The sequence below is a fragment of the Megalopta genalis genome, chromosome 12, assembly GCF_051020955.1.
Source record: "Megalopta genalis isolate 19385.01 chromosome 12, iyMegGena1_principal, whole genome shotgun sequence".
Lineage (NCBI taxonomy): Eukaryota > Metazoa > Arthropoda > Insecta > Hymenoptera > Halictidae > Megalopta > Megalopta genalis.
In genome coordinates this window covers 7617647-7634605 of record NC_135024.1, presented here as the reverse complement: position 1 = coordinate 7634605, position 16959 = coordinate 7617647, and the positions used below count along the sequence as shown (strand labels likewise).

Here is a 16959-nt window from a genome sequence, read left to right as displayed (position 1 = left end):
TCTCGTACTTTCGACAGAAGGATTGAGAGATCCTGTTATCTCATAGCCTCTTCCTTTAAGAGAGATAAGAAACGGTAGCTTTTTATCGCGTTGTTTTACGTATGACATAATCTCCATCTTCCCAATTGGTTTATTTCCGATATGTATTCCCACAACTGATCTAAGACAGTACGGATCTCCTTTAAATTATCGTGGCCGCGGAGCGCAGCACTCACTTTTCGAGCTCACGTCGTACTGTGCGGATCTAGTTACAAGAGTTCGTCAGGACCACTTCACTAAACGGTGATTATTAATTCGATTTTAGTCTGTGTCTAATTGTAAGGTGTTTCATTTCCAAATATCTCCCGCGTTACGTTCTTCAAAATTCAATAACTAGACTGCGCATCTTTATGCAAAATATAAGTTCGCTGCATCTCTGATGCAAAAAAGTTTCATTTCTTCTTTAAACATTTTGATTCGTCGAAAATATTATATCAACATTTTTAAATGATTTTAATATTTCTACTGTTGCAAATTTCTACAGGTACTCATTTTTTTGTTCATAAATGCGTAAAGTCCGCAGTCTATTAATTACATTCTCGAAAATATTTGGAAGAATGTAAATGATTTTTTAACGCTTAACCTACCGAGCCGGTCAAAATGACTTGTTTCACTTTGTTTTAAAGTTGCTAGCATTATAAAGACGCTTTCACAGAACATTGTTAAATTTGCTTAATCGAAACATACAATAGAAGGTGTCCCAAAAATGTCTCGCAATTCGGTAGTGAGGGGTTCCTAATGACATTTTAAGTAATTTTTTCTTTAGCAAAAAATGCAAGCCACGATTTTGTTTACGAGATATTTTAACGAAAAACGGTGACCAATAAGAAACGAGTTCGAAGCTCAGTTCCGCTCATTGGCTCGGCCGTCTGTTTTTTGTTAATAACTCGTAAACAAAGCCGCGGATTGCATTTTCGGTAAGGAGAAAGTTACTTCAAATGACCTCAGGAACCCTCATTTCCGGATTACGAGTCATTTTTTAGGCATCCTGTAGAAGAGATAAAGAAATCGAATCATAAACCTGACAAATGAGAGAGCCACTACTAATACAGTAATGAACTTTCGAGTAGCAAAAATGATAAATCTAAACACAACACTGCGACAAAGCTATAAGACACTCCTGAATTTCTAGTATTTCTTAAAACCATAGATGTGTGCACAAAGTTTTTATATATGAGTATATGTATACACACACAGAGTACTCCTTCTCTCCTTCTTTTTGTTACTTTTTAATAATATATATTCCCACCCTTCTTTTTTATTACTTCCAACATTCTTTGCGGTAGAAATTTATACAGTTTTTTAATTGTGTTTAATTGTGTTATATAATACGCTTTTATAATTCTTCTATGGTGTTAAATTGCTTTTCTCTTGAGTATACTTCCTTAATTAGCATTCCCAATTTTCAATAATATTTGAATCCGGCGATCTTACTAACCACTGTAAAATATCTATATTTTTATTTTCAAAATAAGCTCGCGTTATGCTTGCAGTATGCACAACTGCGTTATCATGTTGAAAGATATACTTTTGCTTAGCTATTTTTTGTGCATATTTCGATAGTTGCCTATTAACGATATTCATGAACATTCGACTATTCATTTTTGTAGAAACAAATTCAATATCCGTCTTTCCATAGCATCCCATAGCTGCCCACATGATAACCCACCGTCACCCATTTGCCACCTTTGCAACATGATTTCTTCTTTTCTCAAATCATGAAAATAATAATTTAGGCCATCAGGTCCATCTAAAATAAAACGCTTTTCGTCAGAAAAGATTTACGCCAATATATCCGATGCTCTGCAAATTCGAATCTGGCTTCTTTATGTTTGTCGGTTAGTGGCGATTGCTTCTTGATTTTAAGCCTTTTCAAATGCTTAGAACTCTTTATTATTCTGTGCACTGTCCTAACACTTGTGACCTCATTGGATTCCGCTGCTATTTGCTGTCATTGTAGAATTCGAAGCATGTCTTAAAATTTGTTGCCCTTCTCGCACAGTTCTCGATTTTGGACGATCACCGGGGTTCTTTTTAACATATTTTTCTTTATTTTTTAAATAGTTATGAACTGCACAACAACTTCTCCCTAATATATAGGCGATTTTTCGTACTGAATAATTTTCCTTCTTTAAATTGTTAATTGTATTGATCTCCGTATAATCGAAAACTATTGCACTCACAATATCACTTTAAATGCTGCACATCTAGTAACAACAATTGGAAACAAAAATCTCTTTTCGTAATGTTTAATTTGCCGGTTTACTGGAGACTGTCTTACAGTTCTGTGGCGGATCGAATAGCATGTTTACATTTTTTGCTACATTTTTCGAAACCACTGACTTACGTATTTCATACAACTAAGCGATATGCTCTTTTAGAGTGTAAAAATTAATACTACGAGTGAACGAAAAATAAATTTCTAAGTTACATAGAATTAGTTTTGTCGCGCTGTATAATATAAAGCAGCACACGTTAGTTATTTTTAGAGCTCGATAGGTTTAGTATTAAATTACAATTTGATAAATTATTGCTCGAATTGATTCGAAATGTTTAAGGTTCAGAGCCCGTTGAGAAATTTTTAAAATGCGCATTCGCCGACTGTCGACGATTCTTCTCGAATTGAAAAATCATTGCGATACGATCATGTTAATTGATTTCAGACCATGGACCAAATCAAGAACATGAACGTTTTGATCACCGGAGCTGCTGGAGGTATTGGTCTCCGTTATGCACAGTACATGTTGAAAAGTGGAGCCAAGGTAACATCTTTCACATTTCAGCAACTTTTAAATCGGCGCGATAGTGATTAGTGAATTCAATGTAATAAAATTTTCTTCGCAATAGCACGAAATTGTAGTATCTGTTAAAGAGTATAGAAACATGATTCCTCGAAGTCTATGATTTTTCAAAATGTTTGTCAAATTTTCAGACTGTCGCCATCCTTGACCTGCCAACATCCGATGGCACGACAAAGGCTGCTAATTTGGAGAAAGAATTTGGAAAAGGCAAGGCCACCTTCTACCCGTGCGACGTGACCAACATTCAGCAATTCGAAGGTACCATTTCATTTGTTTAAATCAATGTGCACGCAATGCTCTGAGATAATTACCCGAATAATAACGGTGGAAATTTTAATGAAAGATACTGTTTTGTTGGAATACCACGGAAGAGCTAATAAAAATTACCAATTTAGAAAGATAAGATAAAGATATAAGATAAAGCTATTAGGTTTGTTGATTCAGGATTGAGTTACTATGGAAATGTGACTCATAGTCTCATCTCATAGTCTGAATGAGATTATTTTGACGGAAAATCTAATATTCGAATCAGGATAAACGAGTATGCAGATAACAGTTATGAGTTTACACATCGCATTCATTATTTCTGATAACAGAGACTTTCAAGAAGGCTGTGAACGCGATGAATGGTGTTGACATTGTTATTAACAACGCCGGTTTGCTCAATGACACAAACTGGGAGCTGACTATTCGTCTGAACGTTGTAAGTAAATTGTATTCCAATTCTGTTTAAAATGTATTCGTTCAAAAATCTTATAAAAACGATCTCAGCGTCGTTTCGCTAAATGTTAAGCGAGATCCAAGAATCGATTTCGCTGAGGAATTCGCTTTGTAAAATTGCTGAAAGTGAAATTGACGAGGTATTATTGAAAATAACACTTGCTTCGAAAATCAAGCCAATTATTTCTCATCGCGTATCCTACACAAGTGACTCTTAGGTTTCGTGAGCTTCAGTCATTGACTCCGTTATTTTCAGCGGTCCGCAAAAAAATTAGAGTCGCCGTAGGTCAATCGCCAAAGCAGCGACTCGCGCATTCTTGTAGAAAGACGGACCCTAACTCCTTGTTACAATTAGTATTCGCTTTATTGTGAAATCGCGTGAGACCGTAAACACGTTTCAGTAACAATTGAGAATGTATTAAAAATTGTTTTTACAATCTTTTACAAATAACAAGGCTCAGAAATCTTTAAAGTGAAACGAAATCAGCACTGTGTTTAACGTATTGATCGCACAAAACACAAGACGCATTATAATTCTTGCATATTTTGTTAATAAATACCATTACCGTTAAGAGGATTGGTAAAATTGTTCAATGTGGATTTCAGGGTGGCGTGATCCAAGGATCGCTCCTTGCCATGGAACACATGCGCAAAGATAAGGGCGGAAAAGGTGGTGTCATCGTGAACATTGGATCTATTGTCAGCCTCGACATTTTCAAAGAATTCCCAGTTTACTGTGCCAGCAAGCACGACGTGCTTGCATTCAGTCGTTGCCTGCAGGTAAACTAATTGAGAAGCTCGAGTATCTTTAGCTTTGATCGCTAGAACAGCTATTCGTTAACACTCGAACGGTAAAGCTTGGATACGTTTATAATCAAAGTTTAGAAATTATATTACTAGAATACCAAATTTTTTTAATTTCAATTTTCACATGTTTCATGAACACGTTAAGTGGTGAATATCAACTCCAAAAATTCCCACAATATCGAGGTCATTTAATCAACGAAACCGGAACTACAACAAAAAGTTAACAGTTACCATAAGAAATAGTATAACATTTCACTCTTTTGCATTTCAAACATTTTAGTAACAATCAGTTTCTCCAACATACATCGATAAATAAAGTTATAAATGCTCCTAAGTATGCTCAGTTATATTTTTATGAAAAAGGCCCGCCGTTCGAGTGCTAAACAAATGATCGAACATTTCTCTGACGACAATGGGAGCAGAGCTTCTTTCGAAAACAACAATTGCTCTTCTTTCAAATCCTCATTATAATTCTATTGTTTTAGAAAGCGTACACCAAAACCGGCGTTCGTGTCCTGGTGATGTGCCCCGGCGTCACAAACAGTAACTTGTTCGATACCATGCAAGCGACAACGTTTGACTTCATTACTACCACGGAATTGAAGAATCTCATAGATTCCTTGCCTAAACAAGAGTGAGTAGCAATTTAAGACATTGACTGCTGCAAGAGAGAAAAATTGGGCAATCGAATTTAAACGAAACCACAGTTTACGAATATAACAATATATTTGTTGTAGCTTATGAGAATTTGGAAAATTGCGTTGATAGCAAAAGCAATTGACAAATACACAGGGTGTCCCATAGAACGTTCCTGTTACTCCCGGAAAGAGGTGATTCCTGAGATGATTCGGCGTTACGTTCTCCTTAGCGAAAATGTTCGTTGGTGTAGTCGTTCTCTGATTGGACCGTGCTGTTCGTTAATAACTCATTAACGAAGAGAACGAAGAGGACATTTTCGCTACAGAAAAAGTGACTTCAAATCGCCATAGGAATCGCCCCTTTCAAGCGATCCAAAACCTTTTGGGACACCCTGCGTACAACAAGTTTGTGGTACACTTTTGGATTCAGCAGTCAATGTTCTAAATACTTGCTAACGTTTCTAACATTTTTCTGATCATTTTTCTGTTCTTGTTTAGACCCGAAAACGTGGCGAAAGCAATGGTCTTGCTCATCCAGAAGGGCCAGAACGGATCTGTGTGGGTCAGCGAAGGAGGAGAACCACCATTCGGTGTCGAATTTCTTCCGTACAAGAAAGTAGAACTTAATTTGTAATAATAGATCTTCTTTATACCAAAGAAACACGAATTGTGATTATAAAGAACTGCCTAGAATAGGTATTTTCATGTCTTATAATAAAAAACTTTTTTAAGGAAAAACAGAGTTTTCTTTCGACCACACATTTTTCAATGACAGGGCATCTCCCTTTCTACTTTCCAATACCTATCCGTTTCATTGTTGAAAGTAATGTCTGTAGTTACAAAGAAGATGACCGACATGCTTTCACTTTCGTGATATTGTCGCTCAAACTTTTGATCGCTAATACTTCGTGTTAACTCTGATTAAATTGCATTAATCTTCGGAGCTGTTTCGAGCTGTTTTCATAATTTTTTTTCATGCGAACACGTAAATCCCATTGCACAGCTCATTTAACACATACACATAAATTTTAAGAAATTGTGACATGCGACGCTTTTCCTTGCCGCCACAGAATATTTCCCAGCATTTTTAGTCGCTTTAGACATTGTCTCGTTTACATCTAGATTTTTAAGAGTATATTTAGAATGTTTTAATTCTTCCCACACGACGTCGTCCATCTTACTCAGAAGCTCCCTCTTTCAAAAGAAGAAACGTGCTGCAAAATGGAAGAATATTATAAAAATAAAAAATTTGTAACAACTTTTCGGCTATTAAATCGTAATTATTTCCACCGATTACTTCCTTCCGTCTCCTCTGTTAATGAGCATGCTACCAACACCGAAATCACACATTCAAATTCCCCAAAATCGAAGAGTTGGCAACAGGAGATCGCGATCCGCGTTTCCGTTTCAGCGCGTGCGTCAAATCTGTTTGGAAAGATCAAGGGGCGAATTGTGTTGCAATGGAAGATCGAAGAAGATAGTAAACCGTTCTCCACGAATCCGGGATGACATGGCGAGCGAGAGGTCGAAGATCGTGATACGAAAGCAAGCAATTCTGCCATATCAACTGACAGAACGATCTGCAGAACCAGCGGCCGTCAGTGACGACCGAGACGTTGTTTAATTACATCGTGAGAATCGTTATATTTCTTGTAATCCGTCGAATTTCAGATCTCTGAGCGTGTTCATCGTAAATGGGCGAACTTAAACGACGAATGTCCTCCGAAGCTGATCCCAAAGAAGACTCGAACACAGTAAATTCTATCAAGTAGAATTTATTCTGAATTATTCGCCGAGTATCGTTGTTGCAAAGGTAAGAAACTATAGTAAATATTGTTCGAGGAATCGTGTAAATTTTTTTATAGATTCGCGGAAAAATCGGTTTTCGTTTAATACAGATACCGTGAATCAAAGAGTGAACAAACTAAATTGAAGTTTCGGTAGTTTTAAAGTTAGGATGTCGTTGAAATCGTCATGGTCGCTTCTTCGGAACCGTGTTTTCCATTTCAACGAATTAGTACGTTCAAACAATTCGTCCATTTCGCAGATTTCCGAGGAGTAAGGGAGAAAGAAACCGGAAACATGCAGATCAAGGATAAAAGAGCGATCGTAACAGGAGGTGCGAGTGGCCTGGGTATGATCGTTAGCAGGGAATTGCTGCGAAATGGCGTCTCCGTAAGTAATCATTGTTTTAACGATCATTGTGACATACGTGACAATCAGCAGGTTAATATTTCTGGGGTTTCAGGCAGTCGCGATGATCGACATTCGCGAAATGGCCGGGATTGAAGCGACGAATGCACTGAATGCGGAGTTCGGACGCAACCGTGCAATTTTCTTCCAGTGTGATGTCACAAATAACTCCGAATTCGATAGTAATTATGAACGAGTCGCTTGCACACGAGCAGTAGTCTCGTTTGACTTTCGCAAATGAATTTACGAAAATTTTTTAAACGAGAGCGCGATATTTATGTTTGAGAGACAGAGTTTCGAAATTGCGATTCACGATTTACTTTCTTCTGTAACAGACACATTCAAGAAAGCTGTGACCGCGCTCGGCGGCCTGGAGATTTTAGTAAACAATGCTAGCGTGATTAACGAGAGCGACTTCTCGAAAGCCATTGACATAAACGTGGTAAGAAAGAGAACGATACCTTAGATAATTGTGTTATTGATCGGCACCCTCTGGCATTTTACTATCGCGAGGATTTTACATGCAACGAAATATAAAAACGTTTACGCTCTATCTGTAGACAGTTTTGTAGCAGACGTAACAAATCGTTCAAAAACTATAATAAGCTTATCCATAATCCATCAAATTATTAAGATTAGTATAATGTAACAAGTTCTTTTGAAATTATTATCGAGTTAGTATATCCCTTTCTCGGGCATAATTAACTTTGTATTTATCGAATAAGATACATTAAATTTCTTTAGTTTCATTTCGTTTTTTTTTTTAATACAAAAATTCAGTACGTCTTATTCGATAAATTAACTATGCTATTATACAAACAATATTCATATAATAAGCAAATCTCCAAAAATAAAGAGCTCAATTTCATCTGGAGCGTAAACATTAGTTCAGTTTCATGCATTTTCATGCATTCGTAAGTGCATAACGAGATACTGTAATACTCAGACAGTGATTAGAAAGTATTTTCGTAGATTGTACGTCGACGCTACGTCACCATGGTTTGTTCTAACGAGGTCAATTCATTGCAGACAGCTGTGATACGCGGTACGCTTCTAGGAATACAACAAATGCAAAAGGACGCCGGCGGCAGGGGTGGTGTTATCGTAAATATTTCGTCTCTGGCGGGTCTGGACTCATTAACGCAACTGCCAGTATATTCTGCAACGAAACACGCAGTGGTCAGCTTCAGTCGTTCTTTTGCAGTAAGTGTAATCATTCCTTTGAAACACAGTCTACCTTTTATTTTTAGTATAGCTCGCTTTATATTCCTATTTGATATTCAAATTGGTAAATAACAACTGAATGTATTTGTGTGTTAGCAACCTTATCACTACAAAAGGACGGGGGTGAGGATAATAGTACTGTGTCGCGATTTCGCGCAATCCTCGGATGACCTACCAGAAGGACACCGATATCAGTCACACAAGTAAGTAATGCAGATATGTATTAACACACCTTACAGATATACTTCTTTAAAAGTAACAATTGTCTCTTCTTCAACATTTCATTGTGCTTTCTATAATTGTATCTGATCTTTGCATTAGCATCACAATTTCACATATTTTTCTAAGACAATTCTTCTATTTTATGTATTAAAAATGAAAACAGAAACGAGCATGTCAATCATAAAACAGTGGAGCATTTAAGAAAATTTAAGGATACTGTTGTTTAGTGCTCATGTTGCTAAAATTTTCCAGAGAGAAATATCTATTTAACCCCTCAAAAATGCTTCAGAATGTTTTATATAATGTTTTAACTTAATTTAAATTAATAATAATCTGTCGTATTTATGCATTTCTTTCTGCATGTCGATTCCTACTTTCTTTTTATTAGAATGTGAACATTCAAGTTATCAATTCCAGAAAGATCGCTGTTAATTCGTTAATTTGTAACCTACAGCGCCGTTGTTAATTTGTCAAATTTGATTGCCAGCGTGGAGAGCATCGCCCACGGAGTGGTCTACGCGATTAGGTGCGCCCAAAACGGAAGCATTTGGATCGGCGAGGATGGGAAACCGGTCTACGAGATTCAATTGCCCGACACTCTGCCGCTAAAGTCTTACGAATTCTCAGCCGAAGAAAATTAAATGGACTAGAGAATATTGAATTGTGAAATTTTTGTACATACAATTAAAGTATTATTATCGTAATTCGTGATCCGTGATATAATATTTACAATAATCGTAATGTAAATTCATTTCGTTCAAAATAATAATACATAAATTTCTGTACGATAAAATTTAATTATCAATATTTTGACCATTCCTTGACATCTCGATGAAATTCATTGATCTCAAACCGTTCCAATCTTCGACAATAAGATTCATTATATTTTACCTACGTGTTTAATCTGTGACGTTCATTATACAAGTTCCACAATTATCAATCTCTATAATACTCCGCGGATTTGATGTATTTTTGAAAATGTACCAGACGCAGATAAACCAAAAAACTTGAATAAAGATTAATCATAACTATAACGTCATTTGCATCGCAATCGAATAAAATGAAATATTTTTTTACTCGTTATAATAACAAAACCGAGATTACTGTTCCCAACGAAATTCAACAAAAAAAGAGAAAGAGAAACATTACTAAAGCTAAATCTTATCGAATCTGAAGACACCGCGAAGTAGAATCTTTGCGGGGTCACAGAATTTTTTGTCGGACCCCAAGCATTATACTATCAAGGACCACCGAAGACTCGATTACGCCAAAAACTCAAACTTTAATTCCTTATCTTTTATCGGGCGACTAAAGAGTCGAGGAAAAACAGCGTTAGGGTTGAAAGGTTGTTGACGTTTCCCCTTTTTTAGCTTTCAGCTCGGATCGCGCTTGAAATCGCGCGTCGCCATGCTATTCTCCGTGTACAAGTGCGTTCACATCGGTTCGTGTAACGATGTGTGTATAGTAGTTCGCGAATCGACAAGCTGTGTGCACAAAACTTCATAATCAGCTCGGACAAACGATAACCCGGTAACATCCCGTTTAGCATCTATGAAGAGGATGCCGAGAATTGAGAGTAGTGAACGGGAGAAAAAATATTTATCGCTGCAGAAACGTGCAGAAAATGCTGAGTGCTCGTTCTTCCTCGTATCGATTGTTTGTTTTTGTTTCCGGAATACGCGCTCCTGTTTTGCAAGGAAGTAACATTCGAGACTGTGAATAAATTCATCGTTTCTGTGCACTTTGAAATTTCTCTGCAGAAAAATTGGATTTCGCGCAAAGATCTGCCAGTCGAATTATCACCGATCTAGGGTTGTATTGATCGGGAACAACAACTTTCCCGTTTTCCTGATTCTCATTTACGCGTCACGCATATCAATTGTTTTGTCTCGTGAGATGTAATTATGTACAATCGTGTCTGGCTCGCTTTCACAGATCTCTAAGGACAAATATTATGTCTTCGCAAGGTGATATAGATTCGTAATATCTCTCCGCAATTATCGTAGCAATTAATGCATCTGAGATCTCGATGTTCTTATTCATAAGCGGATTGCGAAGAACGATGATCATCGATGTTTACTAGAACATCGGGGCCATTAAAGTCTCGAGCGATAATAATATTCAGGGCGGCACTTTCAACAATTGCCCCAATTGTCTCCTTTTTATGGCTGCGTGCGAGATGTATGGATCATGTGTACGTCTTATTTGTCGCTAATTTACAAAGTTCATTTTAATCGCAAACACGTAACTGTCTTAAACTGCACAGCGATCTTTTACGTATTTTCTTATTTAGCAACTAATAAATCTGTGTTATTATTAAAGAAAGTCATTGAGAACATTAGATTTCTGTTGGATTGTTGTGCACAAGTTCGTAATTATCGAAAAACCGGATGACGTGAATGTGCGAATGAACGACGAGCATCGACACAAGCGCATGGCTGGTAGCTATTGCCAGTCCTGCAACAATGTACCAATCCGTGAAATACAATGAGGAATGGCTCGCTTGCTTCTATTTGAACGCCGCGTCGCTTCGGACGCCGAAGAAGTAAAGTTCACCCGCGAACCAAATCATACCAGTTCGGTATATCTCGCGTTGGGACGCATGGGTGCCCCTACATTTATTATGCTCGGCGTGTCTGACATTAAATGCATTTTTCCTTTGATAAGAGGACGCGGAGCACGAGCTGCGCGTACGTCGACTACTTTATCAGCCCCGTGTGCCACACGACTCTCTGTGACTTATGTTTTTCTCAGATTACTTAGCCCCAACCGTCTCCGAGCTGTGCTTTCTGAGAAAAAAAAATAGGTAAATGGCAGTCGGGGCAAGCGCTAACTATCTTCACAGAAAGGATAAGACAGACGCGATAGACATGGCCGAGAAAGTGCTCGCCCGAATGCGCTATTTCTATTCGAATGCGTGAGTGTGTTTCCAATTTTCCTTAGAAATGAAAAAATAGTCATAAATAAAAAATATTTTTCAAGTCGTTTGTTCTACTGTGACCATAAACATAATTTTATCGAAAATTTTATCGAATAGTGGCCACCCTTTGCGCTTTAATGGCTTTCTGAAAATAAAAATGGGGCAATTTTGTCGGGACAAACGCTGACTATCTTGAGAAAGGGTGGGAGTGAGTGAATGAGTGAGGGAGGGAGAGAGGGAGGGAGAGAGAGAGAGATGTGACCGAGAAAGTGCTCGCCCAAAGGAACTATTTCTATTCGAATGCAAAATGTATTTCCAACTATCCACAGAAGTGGAAAACTAATAAAAAAATTGTCTTTAATACTTTTGTCTTAAATTGTCTTCAATATTAAATTTAAAAAATTGTCTCTTTGAAAAGTTTGTAAATTAGTGTAATTATATACGTTTGATTTTCTTCATATTTTGTTTAAATACAACACTTTTGTAAAATATACAATTTAATTCAGAATATCAAAGCACTTGTCATGAAGGAATGTCAACGTTTTGTATCATGACAAGTATACTCGTCAAATCAGTTTACTGGCCAAACGTGGCATGGATAAACGTGCGCATTTCGTGAACGCAAAATGAAAAATAACGTAAGAAATGAAAATATTCTAGGTTCAATTAAATGTCGGCGTTCTCGGGTTGAAGACAAACAGTGAACTAATGCAACTTCTGCAACGATCACAGTACTTGCGTGAACTTGTGTGAAGCAAATTGTTTGGACATAATACAACTTCTCCATGGTCGATGCAACGATACCCCTCCTGGAATTGGCAACATAAAAGTCCCAATCTATATTGGTCGACTCATACGAAGCAATTCTTCAACGAAGGGAGTTTCTGACTGAAATTTTTGGCTCGATAACATTATCGCCGTTGAACTAGCGATCTCCTCGACTCCAATGTAAAAAACGAATTCGTTAGAAATTGATAAGAAAGAGTCGGATCTCATTATCCACGATTATTGACGCATTACAGTTTCCTTGCGCAGTTCCGCGTCGTCAAAGATCAGATCAGATGAGTCAAGGAAAGTGGACAGTCTCCTTGACCCACGCTCTTCCTTCCCTTCATCTATTCATAAGAATCACGGAAGTCGTGTCATCCGTCAATCCGACCGATCGCACATCGATGCATTTTTATCGGACGGTCGTTGCACCGTAACTCATTCCCAGTGCGTCATTCGACACGAAGATTTAATCGCCCATCGGAATCATACGATGGCTTCTCAGTAATTTTTAGTTCTGACCTGCCTTGACCATTCTCGCCTTCGTAGAATTCCTCGAACGAAATTTTACGCTTAAAATTTAAGCAATCACAAAACGGATGAATTTCTGCAAGAAAATATCTCAATTTTAATCTTCGTGCTGCATAACATCAGTCCACGAAAATATTCGTACCACACTTAGACAAAGGTGATTTTGTCTTGTTTCCTTTGTCGAAAAAACCACACATCACTATAATTTTATTATTTTACACTAATTTGAGATTAGCATGGCGAGATTGCCCATTCCAGATGCTGTCATGCAGCCCCAAACCATCATCGAGCCTCCATCATATTTTACAGCCTAAACTATCAAAGGTTAAATTTCGACTCATCCGAAAATGTCGATTTTGGAGAAAGTTTTGGGAGATCGAAGTTTCGAGAAAACTATTTCTTCTCTATAAATTTTTTTTTATAAACAATGAGTGAGAATACTTATGGGACCGACTGTGTAATGCAAGTCGAAACAAAAAGCTCTGCACCTCAAGTTTGATCTGTCCTGTTATAATTTATAAATGAGCGTACAGTAACGATACGGACCGCAGCTGAATTAATTATTCCGAACGAAAGGGTTAATTATCACGCTATCGTCTGTCCGTGGCGCGTCTATTACGAGGGGAGGAGTGAACAGTGCTCGATCGCCCTCGGTTAGTATCCACGAAGCTGCGTGCGATAAAAATCCACGACGCGCCGCATCCGTATCGTCTTTTCCGGCGCCAATCGCGATTCGATAGCTTTATTCGCGTATAAATACCACCGGCGAACACCGGCCACGCTTCAGTACGCGAAGAAACGGTCACCCTCTTGCACGAGTTCTCCTTCCTCGACAGAAGCTCTCCTCATTCCTTCCGCTCATGGATTCGTGGAAAACACTGGATGGTGAAATGGGTACGTTTGATCGTACCTTCAGAGAAAATGGTGCGAAATATGAGAAAAAAGAAATAATGAGAATATCGATGCTTTCTAAGAAACACTCTCCTACTTCTACTCCACAGACCTTCGAAAGATGTGAAATAATTAAACGCTGTTGCTCTCGAAGAAATTTGAGAGCTAGCTCAATAACGTTCTTATTAATCTCTTACCAGATCTTACTTATATCTATTGTCATTTCTCTTGTCAATCACGAATGACACTTGTCAATTGAACTTCAAAATATTGCTTCTCGATCATTAAATGGCGCATGAAAATTTTCTCATTTCTTTCATCGCGTTTCCGTTTGTTCATTACGAGAACAAGTGCTAAATTCCCATGAACTTTTCAGAGACCATACCCAACGTCAATCATAGACGCAGACGGTCGTCCGCGTCCGAGAAAGCGAAGGAGATCGATGCGATCAAAGAGGTCGTTTTCGGTAAAAATGTTCTGATCACAGGAGGCGCCGCGGGTTTGGGTCACGCGTTCCTCAACCACTTTTTGAAGCACGGTGCAAATGTAAGTGACGCAACAGTATTTGAAATGTATCGCCAACCATTCGATGAAACATTGAATTGTTCCTGTCGTCGGACGATTTCAGAAGGTAACGATATTTGACATCGATGCAGAGGCTGGCAAGAGGATCGAAACGAGCGTCGAGAAGTCCTGCGGCGAGAAGAAAGTCCATTTTATTCACGTCGACGTCTCTAATTACGCGCGTATGACTGGTAAGTCATTCGCATAATGAGCTCGTTCGGTTCACGATAAGTGATAACATTTGGTTACGGCCTAACGAATTCTTGAAACGTCAGAATAGTCATGTAATTGATGGTGATAACGATAATACTGAACCTCGATATAATGCAAACATAAATATTTTGTTAATTCGAAAGAAAAAAAAAAGAAATAGACATGAGAATGCAACTTGCATTTCATCTCTGAATCTGATCGGTTTTATTTGCCATCAACTTCTCCCTTTCGTTATTCTTGCAATTATTCGAACATCTTCGTCCATTGAATCCTTCATCTACTTTTCATTTACCTCTTAGTTTCAATCGAGTTCTATTTCTATTCTTACAGTTACTGAAGGAAAAAATTGTGACAGAATTCTTTAGACGCTTCGAAAATTCAATTTTCGTTCGGTTCGTTTCCATGCAGTGATCTTTGTTAATTAGGAATTAATTTCTGCAGAAGCTTTCGAAGAAACGTTGAGGCTGATGAAAGAAATCAATATTGTCGTGAACAATGCAGGTATCTTGGACGAGCGAAGATGGGAGAGGGAAATAGCGGTGAACATTGTGAGTAAAAAGAGGGATTTCCTTCGTCCTTTTATTGTTTATTGCTTTCGGCACGCCTTCACGACGCATATTTCAGGGAGGAATGATTGCCACCGCGATGTTGGCTGTGAAATATATGAGCAGAGACAGTGACGGTCATGGCGGAATGTTGGTGAACGTCAGCCAGCACATAGACATCAAGAGCACGGCGCAGCTTCCGGTTTACACAGCCACGAAGCACGCCGTCATCGGTCTCTCGCAATCCCTTGTGGTAAGACGATTATTTACATATAACATTATACAATTCCACATCCGCGATGATAATTGACGATGATACACACGGTATAAATAGATAACAATTATCTATCGAGGCTACAATCCTTATCAATATTATATGAGACATAACTAGTGATCAGCACAGAAGTTACTAATTTCGAACTCAACTTCTGGGACCTATCAATATTTTTCAATTATGAAATGAAAGAGTGCGTTGGTCTGTGCTTTCTTACAGTTCTGAACTTATTGCAAAAAAAAAAAGAATTAACAGAAAAATATGAATAAAACCATGAATAAACTGTGCGTAAAATTATAGAGAATTTAAGCAAGCAAGACAAATCGCTGGAATGCTTTTTGATACTTCGAACGATAAAGATGACGTTGAAGATTGCCCCAACCGTACAAATCGGAGTCAAAAACTTTCACATCCTGAACTTAATAAAAAAGACAAACATTTATACACTAATATCTTTTTATATACGAGTTTTATCGTTGTATCGGCTTTATCCTTCATAAAACTATTTCCACATGAAATACATAAAAGTTACAATGCTAGACGTTTCATCTAACTTACTGAATACTTTTTCGCCGGGGGGAGGATGAAACATAAACGTTGTATTAACCCGCCTTAGTGCACTATAATTTGCAAATAAAACCGAATCCGTTTCAGAACTCTTATCAGTACGAGAAAACCGGTATCCGCGTGATAACACTGTGCCCCGGGTTAACAGAGACAGCGCTCACAGTGGATAGCCCGAACAAGTTGCTGTCGAGAGTGATGAAGGCGGACTTCGTGAAGAATCTCGAGCAGTTGTCGATACAGACGTGAGTGTGCTTAATCTTGTACACCCTTTGTATCCCTCCAGCTCTTCCTTAGCTAACCCTAACTGTTCGCTTTTCGTTGTAGGCCGTACGTGGTGGCGCAAGGTCTAATGTCGATTCTTAGGCACGGAGAGTCCGGTAGCATATGGGTCGTGGAGAACGGTAGCAGCCCGTACGAGGTCTACGTTCCGAATCCGCGCACTTTGCGCCGCACATACAAGAATAACTTTACGTTCGTTGAAACGAAGCCGCAGACCAGAGGTCGTCCGATAAGAGAAGTCTGCGACAACACGCGAACAGGTCTGATGAGCTGCGCTTGATGAAAAGAGAACAGGAAGTCTTGATGAAGATCGTGTTCCCTCGAATCTTGTTTGCGAGTCTCTTCTCGAGATTGGAACCGGCAATCTTTTCGTAAGATTTGTCGAAAGACGATGTGAACCGAAAGCGATCGTACCTTCAGCTTCCGGGATACGTCGTGGACGAACGAGACTCGATGCGTTGCTTCTCAGAAATGGCGGCGCTGAGAAACAACGGCCGCATCGAGTTGCATGAACCTTCGTAACAATCAGAAATGATAGCGTAAGGCAAAGTGTTAAGGTGAATCGCTTCGAGATATCCTGAGCGATTGATACAGTATCAAGTATTTATACGCATCGCACTTTGTACATAAATCATCGTATTTAATGTAAGATTAAGAACAATGGTATACATTCACTGCATATGACCGTGTCTCTTTTATTTGAAACATCTGTTTGTCCTGTTCTTTTTCTTAGCACTGTCAATTTACAATCTCTTGTGCCGAA

General features: G+C 38.4%; 1 protein-coding gene across 1 annotated transcript; it reads left to right on the top strand.

Moving 5' to 3' along the window:
• The first annotated feature begins 56 nt into the window (after window positions 1-56).
• LOC117217432 (uncharacterized) lies at window positions 57-16875 on the top strand. Its single transcript, XM_076525681.1, has 21 exons — window positions 57-282; window positions 2703-2801; window positions 2972-3098; window positions 3437-3543; window positions 4167-4340; window positions 4853-5001; window positions 5504-5636; window positions 6803-6818; window positions 7053-7180; window positions 7254-7380; window positions 7534-7640; window positions 8228-8401; window positions 8519-8625; window positions 9132-9282; window positions 13604-13757; window positions 14131-14300; window positions 14383-14509; window positions 14973-15079; window positions 15156-15329; window positions 16005-16159; window positions 16242-16875. The coding sequence occupies exons 2-21, from the start codon at window positions 2706-2708 to the stop codon at window positions 16474-16476; spliced, it is 2718 nt and encodes a 905-aa protein (XP_076381796.1). The 5' UTR covers window positions 57-282; window positions 2703-2705; the 3' UTR covers window positions 16477-16875.
• Window positions 16876-16959: the final 84 nt, after the last annotated feature.

Coding starts and splice junctions, on each gene's coding strand:
- LOC117217432 (XM_076525681.1), top strand. CDS start 2,706: ATGGACCAAATCAAGAACATGAACGTTTTGATCACCGGAGCTGCTGGA. Junction 2,802..2,971: donor TGTTGAAAAGTGGAGCCAAG/GTAACATCTTTC, acceptor TCAAATTTTCAG/ACTGTCGCCATCCTTGACCT. Junction 15,080..15,155: donor GGGAAATAGCGGTGAACATT/GTGAGTAAAAAG, acceptor CGCATATTTCAG/GGAGGAATGATTGCCACCGC.